Here is a 17,931-nt window from a genome sequence, read left to right on the forward strand (position 1 = left end):
CTTGAGGCTCCTGTCATCTTGTCCAAAATAGGAGTTGGGTACTCAGAGGGTTCTAAATCACCACTGGGGAGGCAGAAGAGGAAAGCATGACAGACACAGGAGTTTTGGTGTTTGCTTTTATTCCCATCACCTTAGGCCAGGGTATCAGAGCTTCTACTCTCCCCTTCTAGGGCACTGCATCAGCATACACACAGCAGGACAGAGAACCAGCCAAGAAGAAAAGGAAGAAATGCCTGAGTTAATGTGACCTTTGGGGCATCTGCTTCTTTTGTGCCCAACAGCACCCCTTGTCATTCAGCCTGCACTGATTTTGGTGTCCTGGTACTGAACACACTGAACTGTGCCATCAGTCAGGACGACTCTTCTGGACAGGCCCTGTTACAGAGAATGGCTGCCCTAGGAGGCATGCCCTTCTGCTAAAGCACATCTGAAAGCCTGAGTTTAGGAACCAGCAACGCTCCAATGAAGCTCCACAGGAGCAAATACAGAGTCTCCAGGCAGAGCTAGGATCCAGGCTGGCTTCGTTTTTCCAAGGAGCCTTTGGTGAGTTCAATTATCTGGTAAATATCCAGTGCTTCACCTGTAAGACAGTGGGAATTGGTTAGGATGCCTCAGAAATGAGACCCGAGTGTTAGGGTCAAAAAGATGGTAGGTGGGAGTGGGAGCACCAAGAGTAACTGCCAGGAATGGCTGTTTTGTCTTTGCAACATTTTTAACATAAGATTTCTGGCCCACTTATACATCTTTTTTCCCATCAAATAATGCACTTTGACGTATACAATAAAATTTTAAACATTTCTGCTGTGGTTTTGAATATGGGTCAATGTAGATAGAACATTTGAAATTCTAGCATCCTTTTCATCTACTTACTATGAACCACTTTTTGCAACAGCCCCTTTGTGATTTTGGAAGATGGTTAAAAGTGGATTTCTTCCCAAGAGCCCCAAGGTTCTAAGCCACCTCCCACTCTGTATATGAGGAACCAAGATTGTGCTCACCCTGGGGAATCCCGTATCTCCTTTCCAGCCCAGTTGGGTTAGAAGGAGTTTTACAGTCCATGGTCACTTCCTTCCTGAGGCACTGGTCAATATCTACTGCACTGAAAAAGGCGACTGACTGGGGCAGATCATTCAGACCCAGCTTGTAGGCAAACATGCACCTGAAAGAAACCAGTCTTCACTTAGGCTCCTCACTCCAGGAGGAATGGCCAGAAACCCCACTGTTTCAATCACCCACACTTAGTAGAGGCTATACTAATGCCTCTGAGATATTGAAATACAATTAGGGGCTCAACACACTTCTCCAGTTTGGAATACTTTGTTGATACTAAAAGAATTTATTTCAATTATTGGACCCAAATATGAGAAACAGATACAGACTTTTAAACATAACACCCCCCAAGCCCAGAAGATGAGAGAACATGGGTAACAATATTGAACTGTGTTATTTGTTATTTGCCCATTTACAGGATAGACCATGGTTCCCAGGTTGGTTCTGAGTGGCAGATGAACAGGAAATAGTAATATTTAACACATCAATATGAACTAGGATTTTAGTATACAATTCAACAGGCATGGTGGTGCACACCTTTAGTCCCACTGACATAAGGACTACATAGAAAGACCCTACCTCATAAAAACTCAATATATAAAACGCTTTCTAAGTTGCATTTGAGTTTCTTTGTTAATGAGGTTTCCTGCTAGCAGAATAACACCTTTACACACTGCACTTTTCTGAATCAAAATGTCTTCTGTCATTGATTCCAGGCATATTACTAGGGGAGCAATAACAACTCCCTTGACCTCCACCTGAATAACTCAGTACTGGTACATGCCACTTGCAGACCTAACAAATCCCTTTTAAAACTTGGGGTCCTTTTTAGGACTTCCTTTAAACTTTAAAAATAATAAACTAAACCAGCCAGTTCCATATTGAAAACTCAGACCTGCTCAGTGGGCCCAACATACCTGGTCAAGAGGTTGGTGATCTGCAGTGCCAGGGCAGCACGGTAGCGGTCCTCCTCTCGTACCAGGTAACGAACCTCATCATGGATGCTGATGCAGAAGCGCCCGTCAATGGCAAATTCCTCAAACAGCCACTTCATGGCCACAAGCATGAGGTGTAAGTAGTCCACAGCAGAGCTCTGCACCACCCAGTTCACACGGCTAGTCATAAACTAAGGAAGATGGGTGGGTGTCAGCAAGGGGCTGTGCCACTCAACATTTAGTTCTAGCCCAGGGACCTTGCCCCTTCGTGCTCCAAGGGTGGCGAGATACCTCACCTCTCCCTGGACAACTGAGGGCTCCAGGGCTCTGCTGATGCAGCAGCCCAGCACTGGGGTACGTGGGGTGTCAGACATGGCAATGCTCTCCAGCTTATTAAACATTTCTGACTCTGTGCCCCCTGTCCATGCTCGCTCAGCAGCCACCTCCCACTTCTTCCAGCGTGACCTGGGGAAACAGAAGCCATGAGGTCTTTTAGCATCTTAGCGCTAAAAAAAGTTAGTATGTCAGCCCTTTGGGACCAGCCCACAAGACCCCACATCTTGAACACAAAAGGTTCTCACTTCCTTGAAGCTTCTCTTCGGATCATTCGAAGATCCTGGAGGGAAACCCAGCCATCCTCAGTCTTGTCCACAGGGAGGGCCAACTGTCTCACCAGCCACTCGCCCTCCTCTGACAGCCGATACCTGTGGGTGGTGGCACCATGTCATTCCCACTAGATGGCCTCCTCTGTGGCACACTCAACTTCCCAATCGGCCCCTTGTCCTGCCTCTCCCCTAAGGCTAACTTCAGCAGGGAAAGCAGGCTGAAAGACTAGAAGGGGTGAGCAGCCAGGAGGTGACACAACACAGAAAGAAACCCAGGCTTCTGTGTCCCCAAAGGCCTCAGCTGTATCATGTTAGCCCAGTAAAAGGCAGACTCCAACACAAACCATCCTGGTCACGTTGACCCACTGCTTGCCTGACACTGAACTGCCCAATGACCAACAGCAGCCTTCTGTTAGTTCAGAAGATGGCAAGGAATGAAAGTAGTGACCCCTGAGGGGGGAAGGAACCTGGAGAAGCCAAAAAAATGACAGCCAAGCCCAGCTAACCTCCTGCTGCCCCAGACTCAATCTCAGGCATCCCTAGGTTCCTAAGGGTTCCCAGAGCCATGCCACTCATTGGAAGGAACATCGGGGCTTCCTCACATTATAGGCCTGCAGTTCAAATTCAGTTTGCTTCTACAACTGAGGCCCAACCTCCTTCTCATCACTCTTACCTCCACCAGCATACACTGCCCACAAAATGAATCCTACCAACCCGCCTGCTGCACACACTCAGCTCCTGGTCCCGATACAGTCACCATTACACCTGCATTAGTCACTCAGCCTTTGGGCTTTCCCAAAGTGAGTATGCTGAACAGCTTGTATCAAGTTCACAAAAAACTAGGGCCATTTGGAAAGCAGAAATCTCAATTGAGAAAATGCCTTCTATCACCTGGCCTACAGGCAAGTCTGTGGAGCTTTTTTTTTCTTCTTCTTCTTCTTCCCTTTTTTGCTTAATGAATGAACAACCCAGCCGACTGTGGGAGGCCCCAGAGTGTGTAAGAAAGCAGAGTTAGCAAGCCAATATACAGTATTTCACTATGCTTCAGGTTCTGCCTCAGTTTCCTTCAGTGATGAAGTAGAAGGAACCTGAGGGTTGTAAGATGAAATAAACCCTTTCCTCCCCCAAACTGTTTTTGCTTGTGGTGTTACTCAGAAACACAAACCTAAGACAGTTTCCACAGGTAATCAGCTACCAAAATGTGGACACTACATAGCATACCTTTAAAAAGCCACCCATGTACTGCTACCTCCCCTCCCCTGCACTTGACCCTGCCAGAAAGCCTGTGATGGCCCTGAACACACAGCGTGTAGCACAGCTAGACGAACAGATCAGAGTAAACGGGAAGGCTCTCTCCTGCCAGGACTAGCCTACACTCCAGTTTGCATATTTCTACTCCTATAGCCGTAAGCATAGGACCCCTAAGCTATTGTAGTGTTACATGATTATAGCAATAGATGACCACTGATGTGCTCAACAGCTTTACCCTGTGAGGAAAACACTAACACTAGACAATGTTACAACTCCAAAAGATTAAACCATCCTGCAGCCATGTTTAGAGGGACAGACAGCACACAGAGATAAAAGAGAGCTGTAAAGCAAGGTTGCTATTCCAGATGCTAATGTGGGTGGAAAAGGGGCCCTCACCGGCGGAGGCCCTTTGTGATGGCATACATCTGCTGGGCCTTCTCAGCTGCCTCCTGCCTTGTGAGCCTGTGGTTGAACTGCATCAGTAGGCGCTCAGCAAAGGACTGCCCAGCCCCATAGATACGGCCGTAGTTGAAGACTTTAGCATGCTCTCGGCTGATGCCTACAGTGGTGGCTGTCTTACTGTGTAGATCAGTGCCCCTGCTCTTCCTGCCCTGTAGTGTCATCCAGCCAAAGGCCGTGCAGCCTGGAGAAAGAGAACAAACGAGAAGCTCAGAAATATTTGGCCCAGACTCCTGGGCCAAGGGTCCTGCCACCTCACCTTTGCCCAAGGCACAGGCACTGCTTACCATGCATACCAGCAAAGTGAGCATCTCCAAGTATCGCTGCAATCCACAGCTCCTGTGAGTCCACATCAGCACCCACGAGGACATAGCCAGGTGGAGCCTGCACCATGGCTTTCAACTCACTGCCTACTCGGTCAGGCTGCAGAAAGAGTGAGGTGAGGCCCACCTAGAAGCCCAAAGCAACTGCTACCTGGAGTTCTGGGACCAGTGCTGACAAGATACTTGGGATCTTTCCTGGGGGATACTGTGGAGAATGCTATACAGCCTTGATCCAGCTTCTATGCTCAGAGATGGCCCCTGTCAGCAGTAGGCTGGCAAAGAAGAAACACTACAAAGCATATGCCAGCCCCCAACCCCCTAACCTGGCTCATCTGAACTCCATGGTAGCTACAGTCACTATGCCTGCATTGTCTAGCCAGCAACAGCACCTGAAACACATTTGCTAAAGGAATGACATGAAGCCAGACTTGAACCCGAGTGCTGTACAGCCCAGACTTTAGTTTCCCTTCCATGTCTCTTGCTAAAACTCCAAAGGCCCTGAGATAGTTTGTAGAGCCCTACGAGAACAGGAACAGAGAGGACACATACCCGAGCATTGCTGGCAGTGAGCCATGTGGGCTCCACAGCTCGGCGGGTGATGGTACCAGCAGTTACCACCTGGGGCAGGATGGCCCCATAGCGGCCTTCCTCATCGAAGTTAAGGTGTCTGTAATGGGGAGAAGCAGAGAAGTGTCAGCAGCTTGTTCTGGCCCTAAGACCCACACCACTCAGTTCTTGATCCCCACAAGCACTCAGGCCATACCTGGTTACAGCACGGGGCAGAGCTGACCTGGGGAGCCATACCACCATCTGAGAGCTGTGGGAGAAGAAGGCTAAAACAGCACAGCCATGGCAAGCAGAATCTACTTCAATGTGCTGTCACCAGCACATGCACCTCACCAGCTTCAAGGATGCTGTGTCTCTTTGAAGCCTGGCACCAACTCTCTTCTCACTAACCTTACTCAGGGTGGGCTCTGGCTCAGCCAAAGCCTGGACCCCACAAGAGGATCTGAGCCCCATAGAAGATCAGGGTAGACTGTACCAATCCCCTCACAAAGGTTGTGATCACAACCATCATGGAAACAGCCTTTGAGATAAGTTCATTTGCCACTGCAGAAAGAGTCAGCTCTCAGTCTCTAATACAGGTTACAGACAACCAGCCCTCCAAGGTCCTTACTGACAACCCATGGCTCCAGTGGTTAAGTCAGGGGATTTAATGGGCTCTGGGGAGAGCCATCCAAGTCCTACCACAGCACTCTACATAACAGAGAAGCAAGCTGGAGTGGGAGAAACAACCAGGTCCAAGATCCATGTCACTCGGAAAACCAGCTAATCCTCTCCACTGTAGCTAGGCTCCCTCTCTGGGATAGCCCAGGCTAGTTGGGAACATCGGAGTCAAATGGGAGGAAAGGAAGCCTGGGGCTGCAGACACCTGACACCAGGCAGACAGGCCTCCTGCTACCCCCGACTTTGGCCTACCTGATACGTTTATGAGCATTCCTCCAAAAAGAAATCATTTTATTTATTTCCAGGGCACGGGGTCCACTGGCACCTCCTGGGCCAGCCTGCAGGGTGCCATCTTCCATCTTAGGCAGGAAATCTTTGGCAAAGGGACTTCCCACATTGTAGTTGTTGCCATCCTGTAGAGGACAAAGAAAGCAGGGGTTGTAGACAGGTGGCCAACCACCTGGTAGGGAACTGACATGGACACTGGGCCTTCTCCCAACAGAACCTACAAACTCCAGCAGGGGGCATCCCACATTGGTACCTTGCACATATACAAATGCTCATATGCATATGCTAAGATGGTCATTGACGTTAATAACAGCAGCCAATAGAAGCTACCAGACAACATATACAGTGTGTTAGACACTTGGTCTATGTCCGTGTCAGATAATCCCACCAGGATGCCTCTCACCATTCAATTTTCAAAGGAAAGTCAAAAGCAATGAGAGACAAAGCTTGCCCCAGGTCATACTCGGCTCCATTACTACTGTCAGTCCCACAGAAAAGCAGTCTCCTGGTCTGAGTTAACAATGAAGTCCTACTGTGCACCATGACCACAGTGAGAAAAGGAGGTAGGCGCAAACTATACCTTGTGAGGCAGCTTGAAAAACCAGCAACCGGGGATATCCACATCATTATACGGTCCATTGCCATGGTGGTAAGTGGGCTGGCTGGATTTGGGGGCACAAACAGCAGGCTGTGGGGGCCACACACCCAGATCAGGCCCTGCTCCAGCACCTGCATTCAGCAAGGGCCACGGGGTGGGGGTAGGGGTGGGAAAAGGGCCTGAAACCGAGCAGGCAAACTGGAAAGTGAAGGAAGGCATGGTCATGGGTTTCCTTCTTGGTCTCCCTATACCAACAGGACCACAGGGGAGCAGGGCAGCATCGCCCAGCCTCCCAAGACCTAGTGAACCCTGGTGGGAAAGAGCAATGTGAGCTAGAGGAAGTCCCAGCCGCCCACTACCCACCCAGAGAGCCCAAACGGGTGTCTTGCTCACCGGAGCGAGGGATTGACCCGGCCGTGAATTCTCCATCTTGGCCTCAGCCTCCACATCTAAGCAGCCCAGCTCTTCTACCTGGATGGGCCCAGGAATCAGGGTGTGAGAGATGGGCAGCTGTAGGCCTGAACCCACCAGCCCTCTCCTCCACACAACTCAGACCAGCCCAGGGTAAGCAACCAGAGGTGGCTCCCATGCAAAAGGGCCCCCATTTTCCTAGGAAAACACCCCTCATTCAAGAGGCTCACATTCAGAGCACGACCTTACCGTCTGCCACATGGCGCTGTCAGTGAGTAAGAACTCCTCAGCCAGGTCTATCTCCTGGGTCTCCAACTGCTGCTTCCCCTGTTCAAGGCAGTGCTTCCTGTACAAGGACTCGATGGCTCTGGGCAGAGAAGGAACTGCTGATTACTGGATGCCTGCTCAGGCCAGGCAGCTTGCTGGGGTTTCTACTGTCCCTTTCCTTAGATGTCATGTTAGCTCTGAAGAAAGCTTTTAAAGAGGGAGTGGCCAACCCAAATGACTTATCACAATGGTAACAGGCTGGGGTTTGATAACTAGTCTGGCTCAAATCCAAGCTCCTCTATGCTTGAGAGCTCTGGAAGCAAAGCAGGGGACAGCGGCACTAAAGGCTGCCCTGTGGAGCTAGCTCCTGTCCACTCACCCATGTGTGGGCTCAGTGGAGCAAGGCCTGACAATTGACTCCAGCTGGCTGCCCTTGGAACCAGGACTCTCCATAAGACCTGTCTGTCCAATGTTGAGGATTGGGGCCCCAAACAGGTTAGCCAACTTCTCTAGGCTCTTGTCAATTATAAATGTGTATACTAGGCCTGGTATGTCAATCTCCAGCACCATAAAATTTAAAACAAACAAATACATAAACAAACAAAGCAATAGGCCAGGTGTGCTAAGTCTCACACCTATTATCTCAGTAGTTGAGGAAGTGGAGGCAAGGGGCTAGAAAGCTAGCTCAGTGGTTAGAGCACCTGCTGCTCTTCTTGAGGACACAGGTTCAGTTCCAAGCACCCATGTGGTGGTCCCCAACCATCCATAACTCTGGTTCCAGGGGATCAGACACCTTCTTCTGACCTCTGTCATATAAGTAAAAATTAAAAAAAACAAAAAACAGTAGTTTAAAAAAACAAAAGCTGAGGCAGTAAGAGTGCCTTGAGATTGAGGACACCCTAGGCTATATAACAAATTCCAGGCTAACCTAGTCTTCAAAGTGAGCCCCTATTTCAAAAACAAACATATAAATAAAAAATTTTTTAAGTAAAAATCTTTCCTCATGGAACTGCTTAGATGCCAAGTGTGACTTACACTGCCAGTAACACAGTGGCTGGCATGTAAAGAACACTCAAATTCTACTCAAGAAAAGCAGCAAGCCCACCCTTTCCTTCCCTCTGAGCCACTGTGAAGGCAGCAGGAGCTGACCTTGTTTGTCAGGCAGAACCTGGCTCTTACCTGTAGGGGCACGCTACTCCAGCCGGCTCTGCGGCGGGGTTCATTGGCAGCTCAGTCACATTATCCCGCCGCCCAGGCACCAGGTAGCCCCAACCATGGGAGTCTGAGTAGTGTAGAGGAAAACCATCCCAGGTCAGTGCCATGAGCTTAGGAGTGACCCGCATCTGCAGGCTGAGGAGGCTGGGGCCTGGAGTCCATGCAGGGTCATCGAGCCGAGGGCAGAGCTTCCGGTACCACCTATTCACCCCCACAGGAGGAAAAAAAGTGTCACACTAGGGAGTAAGGAAGGGTCTCCAAGGCCTCCAGGCGTTCAAGTATCAATCCTCTCCTGTGGTGGAGGCTGTGGACCAATATGGTGTCTGTTAGAATTATTCCAGTTCTCTCAGAAGGCAAAACCCTACATGCCTCAGTGGCACCTTCCAGTCAAACCTCCTTTCCAAGCCTCACTGCAGAAACAGACCTCCTGTCCCTTCCTACCCACAACTCCCACAGCTGTCCCTCACAGGCTGGTCACCAGAGACCAAGGTGAGGCTAGCAGGACACACAAGGCATTTGCATCCAGGGTCATATAAGCACAATGAGGCCACAACACTGGTCACTATGGCTACCCTTTTTCTCATCTCTGTCTCTAGGACAGCAATGAAGGGCACCTCAAGGAAACTGCCCCTTATTTCCACAGGCAGAACAGAACTGCCTCAAGACTATATACTCTTATGTCTCATTACCGGTCGGCTTCACTGGCAGGCCTGCACACCTGCTGCCCCTAGACGGGAGATGAGTTCCATCTGTGCCCTGTAGCTGCCACTGGTGGCAAACACACAGCAGGGGCCCAATGCACTGTGCTGAATGTACCCAGAAAGCCACTGGGGGCAGAGTAAGCACAAGTGAGCAGAAATGGAAAGTGAATAATGAACGCACACCAACGGTGGTCTAAGATTTGCTGAGGCCCAAACAAGACAGTGTGATCAGAGAGAGACAGAGAAGCAGTCTCACCCAGGGTGTCCCGGAAGGTGCTGGGGCCGCTTAGGCAGGAGGTCTGTGGTGCTCTTCAGCTGCTGTAAGCGGGCACAGGCCATTACATCTTGCTGAAGCTCCTCCTCCTCACTGAGTGGTCCAGGATCTGTGTGGGGGCTCAGGAGGTTAGAGCCAGACACGACTCACAGGTCTGAAAGATCTACAACCCCTTCAAGGCCCCCCTGGGTCCTAGGACTGTCCCAGAAATTCCCTGTCCCATCTCCCACCTAAGCTCCCCACCTTCCTGATCCGTGGGATCCCCAAAAGGCCCAGCTCCCTCGATGGGCAACTTGCTGGCTGAGGCTGGCTTCTTCACCTTCTTTGCCTTTTTCTGCTTAAACTCCTGCAAATCCCACTCTAGGTCCCAGAGCCAAGGATCTTCTTTGTACCTGCAGAGTCAGTCAGTCCATCAGGCTAGAGTTAAGGCTGAGCTAAAACCCAGGCCTCCCACCTGCCCGTCCCCTGCCTTGATCCAGCCTGCCCAAGACCTGACTACCTCTCTCCAGAGAGCAACTGGCAGGCATCATTAGCCAGATCCATCAGCGACTTCTTCATCTCCCGCTGCAGCTCCTCATAGGTGCTCTGTGTCTCTGCCAGGTAACGCTCCCAGTTCTGGTTGACAGGCAGGTACGAGACACCCATCTCTAGCATGCCAGCCAGAGTCACTGGGTGGGGACACCTTAGGGACAGACACCAAGGGCTGCCATAAATGACCACAGGAGACAAGGCTTGGGCCCACTTCCTAAGACAACTTAACAAGTACAACCCAAGCAGCCACATGGCACAGCTCTAAAGTCAGGGAGGCTTGCACTCAGCTCTACTGCTACCCAGCCCTGCGTTAGCCACCTCACTTCTCTGGGCCTCAGGTCCTTCATCTGTAACATGGAAACAACATCGCCTCTTCAGGGGTGATAAAAATGACAGATGACAAAAAAGAATAAGGGCCACTACAAGTCTGTGCCAGGCACTGTGCTAACAATTTCATATATGCCAGTGATTCCCTATGGACCTCACAGCCAAGAAAAAAGTAGACCTGTGTGTATTTCTTGATGAAAACACCAAGGCTCACAGAAACCAAGTCACTTGTCTAAGGTCAATGAGGCTACAGCAGCCAGGATTTGAATGAAGTCTGAATAACAACCATCACAGACGATTTCATCAGACTGATCCCCCAAAAAAAACCCAAAAAAACCACAAGACAAACCGGGCATGGTGGCGCATGCCTTTAATCCTAGCACTCAAGAGGCAGAGGCAGGCAGATTGCTGTGAGTTCGAGGTCAGCCTGTCTACAGAGTTCCAGGATAGCCAGAGCTATTACTCAAAGAAACCCTATCTCGAAAAAACAAAAACAAACAAAAAAGCCACACACACACACACACACACACACACACACACACACACACACACACACACACACAAAGACAAGCCCCTAGGACTCCAGAAACCCAAGAGAACAGGGCCCACATGGATACCACTGAATAGAGGGGCTCCATTCTTCCAGCCCATAAAAGCTGAGTGAGCACCCTGAAGAAGAGTCAGCCCACCTGATATAGCAGGATGGCATACCAGAGCCTACTCACCCCCCCAGGATTCCACCTGGCTCCCCCTCACCTCTCTAAGAAGAGTGGCAGCTGCTGCTGGAAAACCTCATAGGTGGCCCACACATCACGGGCACAGTACTGCATCAGATCCTAGCACAAGGTGACAAGAACTTGTTGGGGGCGGGGAGCAGGGGGCCAGGGACAACCACCTACTACCACTGCCATGGCTCAGGGGCAGACCCAACAGCTATACCTCCCCAAGCTCACAGACCACGTAACAGAGAAGTCTGTGCCAACAGCATACCTGAAAGTTCTCCCGGATATCCCTCATGGTGCCTCTGATGAACAGTTCCCGAGGCTCCTTCTCTAAGGGAGGTCCCCCTACGTAAAGGCTGTGCACGTCTGCAAGATTATTGGCACTGCTGATGTCCATCCAGTCCCAGGATGAAATCTGAGAAACCAAAGGGAGGTCAGCTTGGTCTTAAGCCCAACAGTCGGACCAGTGACAGGATCCCAAGCAGAGGCAGTCCCAAATGCACTCTCACCGCTGGACCATTGGCTTTCCTCTGGGACTTCTGACCTCGCTGTGTGAGGCCTTGGGTCTTGTGCTTGCCCTGCTTGGCTCCCATCCACAGACTGCGCTGGAAGCTGCTCAGCCCTGAGATGGCCATGTGCATGCTCATAGTGTCCAGAAAGCGCATGCGGGAGCCCTGAGGGAAGGGCAGGAGAGGAAAGGCTGCAACAGAGGGACTAGCTGGCCACCGCTTCAGTGGTGTTGATCCCAGTGACACCTTAGCTCCTCACCTAGCCTCTACCCCCAGCACACATCCTCCAACACAAAACCCAGGAGCCCCATGCTGCCCTAACACTTGTGAGGGACCTGCCCAATTCCTAAATGTGCAGAACTGGCTCAGTCCCAATGTGCAAGTATTTCCCAGCTCCCAGCAACAGCTCTGGGCAACTCTAGGTAGCTGAACTAAACAAGATCTTCAGAGCTATGGGCCAGGCCCCCAGCTCCAGCACTCACAAGCTGTGGCCCCTCCTGGCAAGTCGGCGTCTAAATGCCAGGCTAAGGGTGTGGCTAGGTACTCCCTTGCCCTGCTCTTCACCTTAGCCTGCTGTGAAGAGTCAAAGAAAAAGTGTTTTTACAATCTATGAACTACCACATGCCAGGCAGTTTTGATTTGTGTACTATTCAAATCTCCTCAGAGTCCACTGAGGGAGCTTCTCCTAGCTCTTTACAGAATAAGAAACTGAGGCTTAGTGATGTTAAGGGGATCACACTGCCTATCAATGACTGAGGCAGGATGTGGCCCAGGCTGTAACTCAGAGCCTTCAAAAGCTCTTAAATGCCATACAAGAAGCCATTTTATCCTGGAACAACTCCCAGTCTTGTGCTGTGCTGGAGCTCCTTGCAACCTTTAAGGAACAGAGGGGCCATAAGCCACAACAGTTTCAAACACCACACTAGTGTTTTAACTCTGTTCTGGAGATCCAACAGCTGAGCAGAGACAAAGCAAGGCTGGTCAAAAGAAGTCTCTGAAGATGCTGCAAAGGACGTGGAAACAGTGGCCAAGAAAGCAATGTTCTCCCTAGCAAAGGAGACAGGGCTCTTGGCCCATCTTATGCATTGGCATGCCATTCCCACAAACCTTACCTGAATCAGATACTGCTCTCTGATATGGGCTCGGTCAAAGGAAACATTGTGCCCCACCACTAACTGTTCCTGCCAGTCCTGCTGGGTGGAGCTGCTGGCACTAGCAGAGACCTCCAAGGGGATTAGGTCAGCCGGCGATAGCCGGCTGGTCCAAGAGTAACGCTCTTCCACCAGCCGCCGGCTGCACCAGGAATACCTGCAGGAGGGGAGAGGTGGGGAGGCTTACCACAAAGGACTAGACTTCTGTTCCATACCACCCATGCATGCCAGATCCCCAAGGGGTGCTACTCACTCTCACAGAAGTCAGGGGATCATTGAGGACAGGAATTACAAAGCTTTTTTACTATTCAGCTCCCACAGATTAACAAGGAGCTAAATGCTACACTATTGGGTGCCATGTGCAGGATGGTGTGCAGGCCTAAGGCTAAGTCTAAAGCTAGCTGAGGCCTTTATGAACATGACCAACCCCTGGTGTCTATAAGCACAAGTGCTAATAAAGGAGTTGGAGACATGACCCAAAGTAGAAAACCTTTTCATTGATAGTGACAAGGGAAAAAAAAAAAAAAAAAGACAAATGCTGTGTACACATGTAGGGTGAACTGTCGAACAGCTGTAAAGATTCTGAAGGACAAAATAAGTCATGCACTTTACAGGAGCATCCACCCTCGGTGAGATACCAGAACGAGACAGGATGAGCGAATATGTGCATGTGCTGAAGTGGGTGTGGGAGAGAGACAGATGAGTGCTACCTGCAGGGGCCTGACCCTGATCAGGAAAGGCCAGTCTGCTCAAGATCCCAAGGGACAGTGGGGAGGATGGTCACTGACAAAAAGCCTGCTAGAAGCCACACACACTTCAAAGGACCGAGGCCACACAGTGGACAAACAGGCTCTGATGGAGCTCCCTGCAGCCTTTAGGAACACGGGAGTGACACACTCAAGTTTCCAACTGCAAAACTAGTTGCTTTACACCTGGAAAACTCTAACACATACTCCCTGTGGGACTCCATAAGGCACTCAGGCTGGAACCTAGCCCGTCAAAGCCCTTTGAAACAACAGAAGCAAAGGCTCAAGAATGTTAAATACTTGAAGCTATGAAGGACTTAACAAAAGTCATACTGGTGTCTAGACACAGGCCTTGCAGCTGTGTGTGAAGCCATCTTAATATAAACTTATCTGTGATTTAAAGCAACAACAACAGACAGCCAAAACTACGATGAGCCAGAACCCATGCTATCAATACTAAAGCTCTCCTTGGTCTCTCAAATGCCAAGAGCCTACATGATACCCTTTCAGGCAAGTATCACAGTCCTTACCAAAAACCTTTAGGAAGCGACCTTATGGGAGACCCGGCTGCCCAGGCTTCCACTCAACTCCTACAGTTGTGTGCTGGTCAGGCTACGCAACTGTGTGGCAGAGGCACGCCAGGCCAAATGTGGGCTGCTACTGAGGCCCAGCCACAACCACAATGGCCAACAACTAAGAGAAAGGTCTTCTCCTAAACGCAGGCCTCAGCACTGGCCTCTGCCATCAGGCAGACTAAGCAAGGCCCCCAGTACCACTAACAGAATGAATGAGAATGAAAGCAGAATGGGAAGAGAAAGAGGAAGAAGTGAGGAAGGCAGAAAGAGAGAAAACAGACTCGACTTGTCCAAAAATGGCCAACTAACCAAAAACTCTGCCACTGGTTTCCTTTCGGCCGCCAAAGCCTACTTTATCTTTTCAAATGATGGCCGGCCTTCCCCTTGGCTGTGGCCATCCAGTTAAGCACTGTGGTCCTTATCGGAAGTTCAACTAAGTCAACGCAAAATCATGTAGATTTGCTCTTTTTAGCCAATAATGCCTACCTTATCTAGTTAGCCATGCTTTCACCATTTTCAACTGTATATATAACATTTCGCAGCTTTCTTTACAAAGATGTAGCTTCCAATAGGAATAAAGAAACTGCCAACTTTTTTTTTTTTTTTTTGCTGGCCATGCCTGAAAGCATTAAGGTTGTTAATAGTATTTTAATCCTGGAACGAAGAATAAAAAAAAGGGGAGAAACAGTACCTGCCATCATTGCTTGAAAAAGAAATTTGGGTAGTACTTAGAAAGCTATTTAAAAAGAAAAGAAAGAGGCTGGATATACCTGCTTGGGACCAAACTATTCACTTGAAAGGAAGTAGTATTTCTCGGCTGGGGGTAGACAAGACTAGGCCACCTCCAGGGGCACTTGGAAAGGTTGGACAGGATTTGGTCTGGCATTTATGGTAGATGCTGAGCATTTTAAACTGCCTGAATAATCCCACCAAAGGAACATCTTCCTGTCTAAAATAGCCACTGGCATTCCCAAAACCAAACACTTTTCAAACGTCTTTTCAGACTAACTTCTCACGGAAGCTGCTTGGGGCTGGGGGTTGAGGCACAAACTGTGGTCATCTTAAACAGTCTCTCCGCCTGTCTCAAACACAACCCAAACATGGCTCCTGACATTCACTTGGGTGTTGTCTAGAGCCCGTGTGTATCTTCCCACCAGAGTGAGCCCCACAGAAGCAGGGTTAATTACATTTAGTTCAAAACACCTGCAGTCCTTAAATGAGCACCCAGCACATGGCAGAAAACCTGAAAACGGTTCACTGAATGGAAACCATTAAGTCGGGGCCCCCTACAAATGGTAGTCCCCTGTTCCTAACCCTGACTTACCAGGCCGAGGGGGATATGGCCACCGCCAAAGTGGGGCAGGTTCCCTCTGACAAGCAGACCTCCACGTCGAACACCAGGGCCCGCTCCTCGGGGATGGCCACGGGTTCGGCCTCCCCCTCGGGGCCGTACCGGGTCCAGCCCTCCGCCCAGGCCCAGCTCCTGGGCTGGGGGGGCAATTGGGCCTCCAATAACGAGGCGGCCGCCTCCAAGTAAGGGAGGCTCTGCTTCTGGGCCAGGAGGCGGAAGTGCTGGTCCAGGTTGCCCCCGAAGAGCCGGGGCAGGCGCAGCTCCACGTCTGGCAGGGGCGTTGCCGGCTGCCCCCAGAGCCCGTGCTTCTGCAGGTGCTCGATGCTGCGCTGCACCGCGGCCTCGTCGGGGGCCTCCCCTCCGCACCCGAAGATTTGCTCGTGCAGCCCTCTCGACAGCATCTGGATGAGCAAGGAGTTGAGCCGCAGCTGCCTGTTCTCTGAGGAGGGCACTTGCGACGGCGGCTGCCCGTCGCTGGGGACGGGCACGGGGGCGAGGACGGAGCTGGAGACCCAGCGTCCTGTGGCTGGGACTGGCCCTGAGGCGACCTTGGCGCCGGCCACCTTCTTCCAGAGCAGGCGGCTCATGGTTGGTGCAGGGAGCCCCCCGCTGTGAGTCGGGACACCTGGCCTTGGGCTCCAGCTTGACTGCTTTTACTGGCCGAGAGACTCAGAGAGAGACGCGTCCCCTCTCTGTGTTCCTGTCAGTGAAATAGGTCTCACCATGCCTGCCTTCCTCACACAAATCCTAAAGGAGACGGATGAGAAAGTGTTATTACACGTGTCACATACATACTTGTACAAACATCTTATTCCCCCGTTAAACACATTCGCTGCGTGCCAAGCATTTTCCTCACTTGATCTCGGCCGAAAGGCCAGAGTGGTGTGGGGACACTATGCTGTTACGCCCTCCAACAGCCTTAAAGAAATGGCACTGAGGAAAGGAGCCACACAGGCTCGTCAGGGAACTTGGAGAAGCAGCTGGACTAGGGAGCCGCAGACCGGACTTCTGGCTCTCCAACTGCGTGACCTTGGGGCGAGCTCCTCAGGCCCCGACCTCCTCGTCTGTAGAATGGGGCTAAGGAACCTCTATGGCCACGGGGCGCCGCCGTTGGTCGCGCGGCCCTGACCCCAGCAGGCGCTGGGCAGGTCGCAGCAGGAGTGCCACACCGCGGGCCTAGCGCGCCGCTGGAACCCGCCGGGTGACCCACGGACGGCCCCGGGGTCCCCCATACCCACACCAGGGCCCGGCCCGGGGCACCCTGGCTGGGGACATCGGCGACCACCCCCGCGCGCCGGGACTCGGGGTCGCCGCTGCAGCCGACGCCACCGCGGCGCGCCCTGGGGCCGGCCGCCGCCCTGCTCCGGGCCGCGCTCCGGGACGGGAGACGGAGCAGCCGCGCTGCTGCCGCCGCCGCCGCCGCCCCGGGCCTCCCCACCCCGCCGAACCCGCCGGAAACCTCGGTCTGCTCCGCGCTTCGCGATCGGCGGCAGCCCACAGCCCTGGCGACGGCGCGGCGTCCGCTCCGCGCGGCCCACGCAGCCTCCCGGTGGCGTGCGGTCCTCTTGCCGGCGGCCGCAACTTCCCGTCTGCGGGAACAGGGTCCCGCGGCTACCCAGAGGCAGGAGGGCGACTCCCGCGAGCGCCCAATAGGAGCGCCGCCAATGGAGCCGCCCGCCCGCGGGGGGGTGAGAGAGGGACTTCCGGGTGAGGCCCTCCAATACCCCCCTCTCCCCGGGGAAGATGGATCGGTCTGAAGCTAGCCTGCCGGCGGCTTGACGCTTTAAGCCAAGTACAGGAGGCTCGCAGCTAGCGGCCGCGTGGCCTAATGGATAAGGCGTCTGACTTCGGATCAGAAGATTGCAGGTTCGAGTCCTGCCGCGGTCGGGCGAGGGCTTGCTTTATTTTACCCATTCGTCTCTCCATACTCCCTTCGGAAGTGAGGCGAAGTGACTGGCGGTAGGGGCCAACTTCAACACTACGCTAAAATCTGAGCAAACAATTTAGAGTTGGGGTGCACATTTCTAAACTGTGGCGGCGGTGCCAGAATCCTGCCCAGGTACAGAGTGGAAGGGAGCACGTGACGATCACCACAATGGTGGGTTTCAAAATGGAGCTCTCCTAACCCAGTGCCCACCAGGGCAGTGGTGCCACCCCAGCACAGCTGACCCCCTTCCGCCTGTGTTTCAGGTGTTTCTGTTCCCAGCTCTCCCGGATGAATCAGCTACAAAGCTGCCTAGTTGAAAAGCGGGGACCCGGAGACTCCAGTCAAGAGTCCATACAAGGAAAGGAAAGATGAGAGATGTTACAGACAGACTAGGGGTCACACACAGCCGATTAGGGGAGTAGACCTCGCCGAAAGACAGCCCCCACTTCCAGCCAGTGCCATGACCAGCACGCTGAAAACTGACAGAA

At 51.9% G+C, this 17,931-nt stretch overlaps 2 protein-coding genes and 1 non-coding gene across 3 annotated transcripts in view; 2 read left to right on the top strand and 1 right to left on the bottom strand.

Annotated features, from left to right (window-relative positions):
* The window catches only part of Fanci (FA complementation group I), a 59,599-nt gene extending 59,357 nt beyond the window's left edge, over window positions 1–242 (top strand). The window contains exon 38 of the mRNA XM_051148760.1: window positions 171–242. Within this exon, the coding sequence (XP_051004717.1) occupies window positions 171–242 (72 nt within the window). The remainder of the gene's footprint in view (window positions 1–170) is intronic.
* Polg (DNA polymerase gamma, catalytic subunit) lies at window positions 103–17,140 on the bottom strand. Its single transcript, XM_051148758.1, has 23 exons — window positions 16,976–17,140; window positions 15,490–16,263; window positions 12,806–13,001; window positions 11,694–11,858; window positions 11,453–11,599; window positions 11,219–11,298; window positions 10,104–10,286; window positions 9,848–9,996; window positions 9,587–9,713; window positions 8,594–8,830; window positions 7,397–7,514; window positions 7,130–7,207; window positions 6,719–6,826; window positions 6,103–6,263; window positions 5,387–5,440; window positions 5,173–5,290; window positions 4,588–4,723; window positions 4,238–4,484; window positions 2,567–2,689; window positions 2,282–2,450; window positions 1,968–2,176; window positions 999–1,159; window positions 103–580 (listed from the first exon to the last, which is right to left on the bottom strand). The coding sequence occupies exons 2-23, from the start codon at window positions 16,101–16,103 to the stop codon at window positions 504–506; spliced, it is 3,657 nt and encodes a 1,218-aa protein (XP_051004715.1). The 5' UTR covers window positions 16,104–16,263; window positions 16,976–17,140; the 3' UTR covers window positions 103–503.
* A 190-nt stretch (window positions 17,141–17,330) lies between these two features.
* Window positions 17,331–17,403, top strand: Trnar-ucg (transfer RNA arginine (anticodon UCG)). Its single transcript has one exon. It is a non-coding gene; the product is annotated as a tRNA-Arg (tRNA).
* The last annotated feature ends 528 nt before the right edge of the window (window positions 17,404–17,931 follow it).

The sequence above is a fragment of the Acomys russatus genome, chromosome 7 (assembly GCF_903995435.1).
Source record: "Acomys russatus chromosome 7, mAcoRus1.1, whole genome shotgun sequence".
Classification (NCBI taxonomy): Eukaryota; Metazoa; Chordata; class Mammalia; order Rodentia; family Muridae; genus Acomys; species Acomys russatus.

What these genes read in the sequence shown, in the direction of transcription:
- Polg (XM_051148758.1), bottom strand. Translation starts at nt 16,103, where the DNA reads ATGAGCCGCCTGCTCTGGAAGAAGGTGGCCGGCGCCAAGGTCGCCTCA. An exon ending in GGAAAGCCAATGGTCCAGCG is followed by an intron (nt 11,600 to 11,693) that starts GTGAGAGTGCAT and finishes TTGGTTTCTCAG; the next exon opens with ATTTCATCCTGGGACTGGAT. An exon ending in ATATCCGGGAGAACTTTCAG is followed by an intron (nt 11,299 to 11,452) that starts GTATGCTGTTGG and finishes ACCTTGTGCTAG; the next exon opens with GATCTGATGCAGTACTGTGC.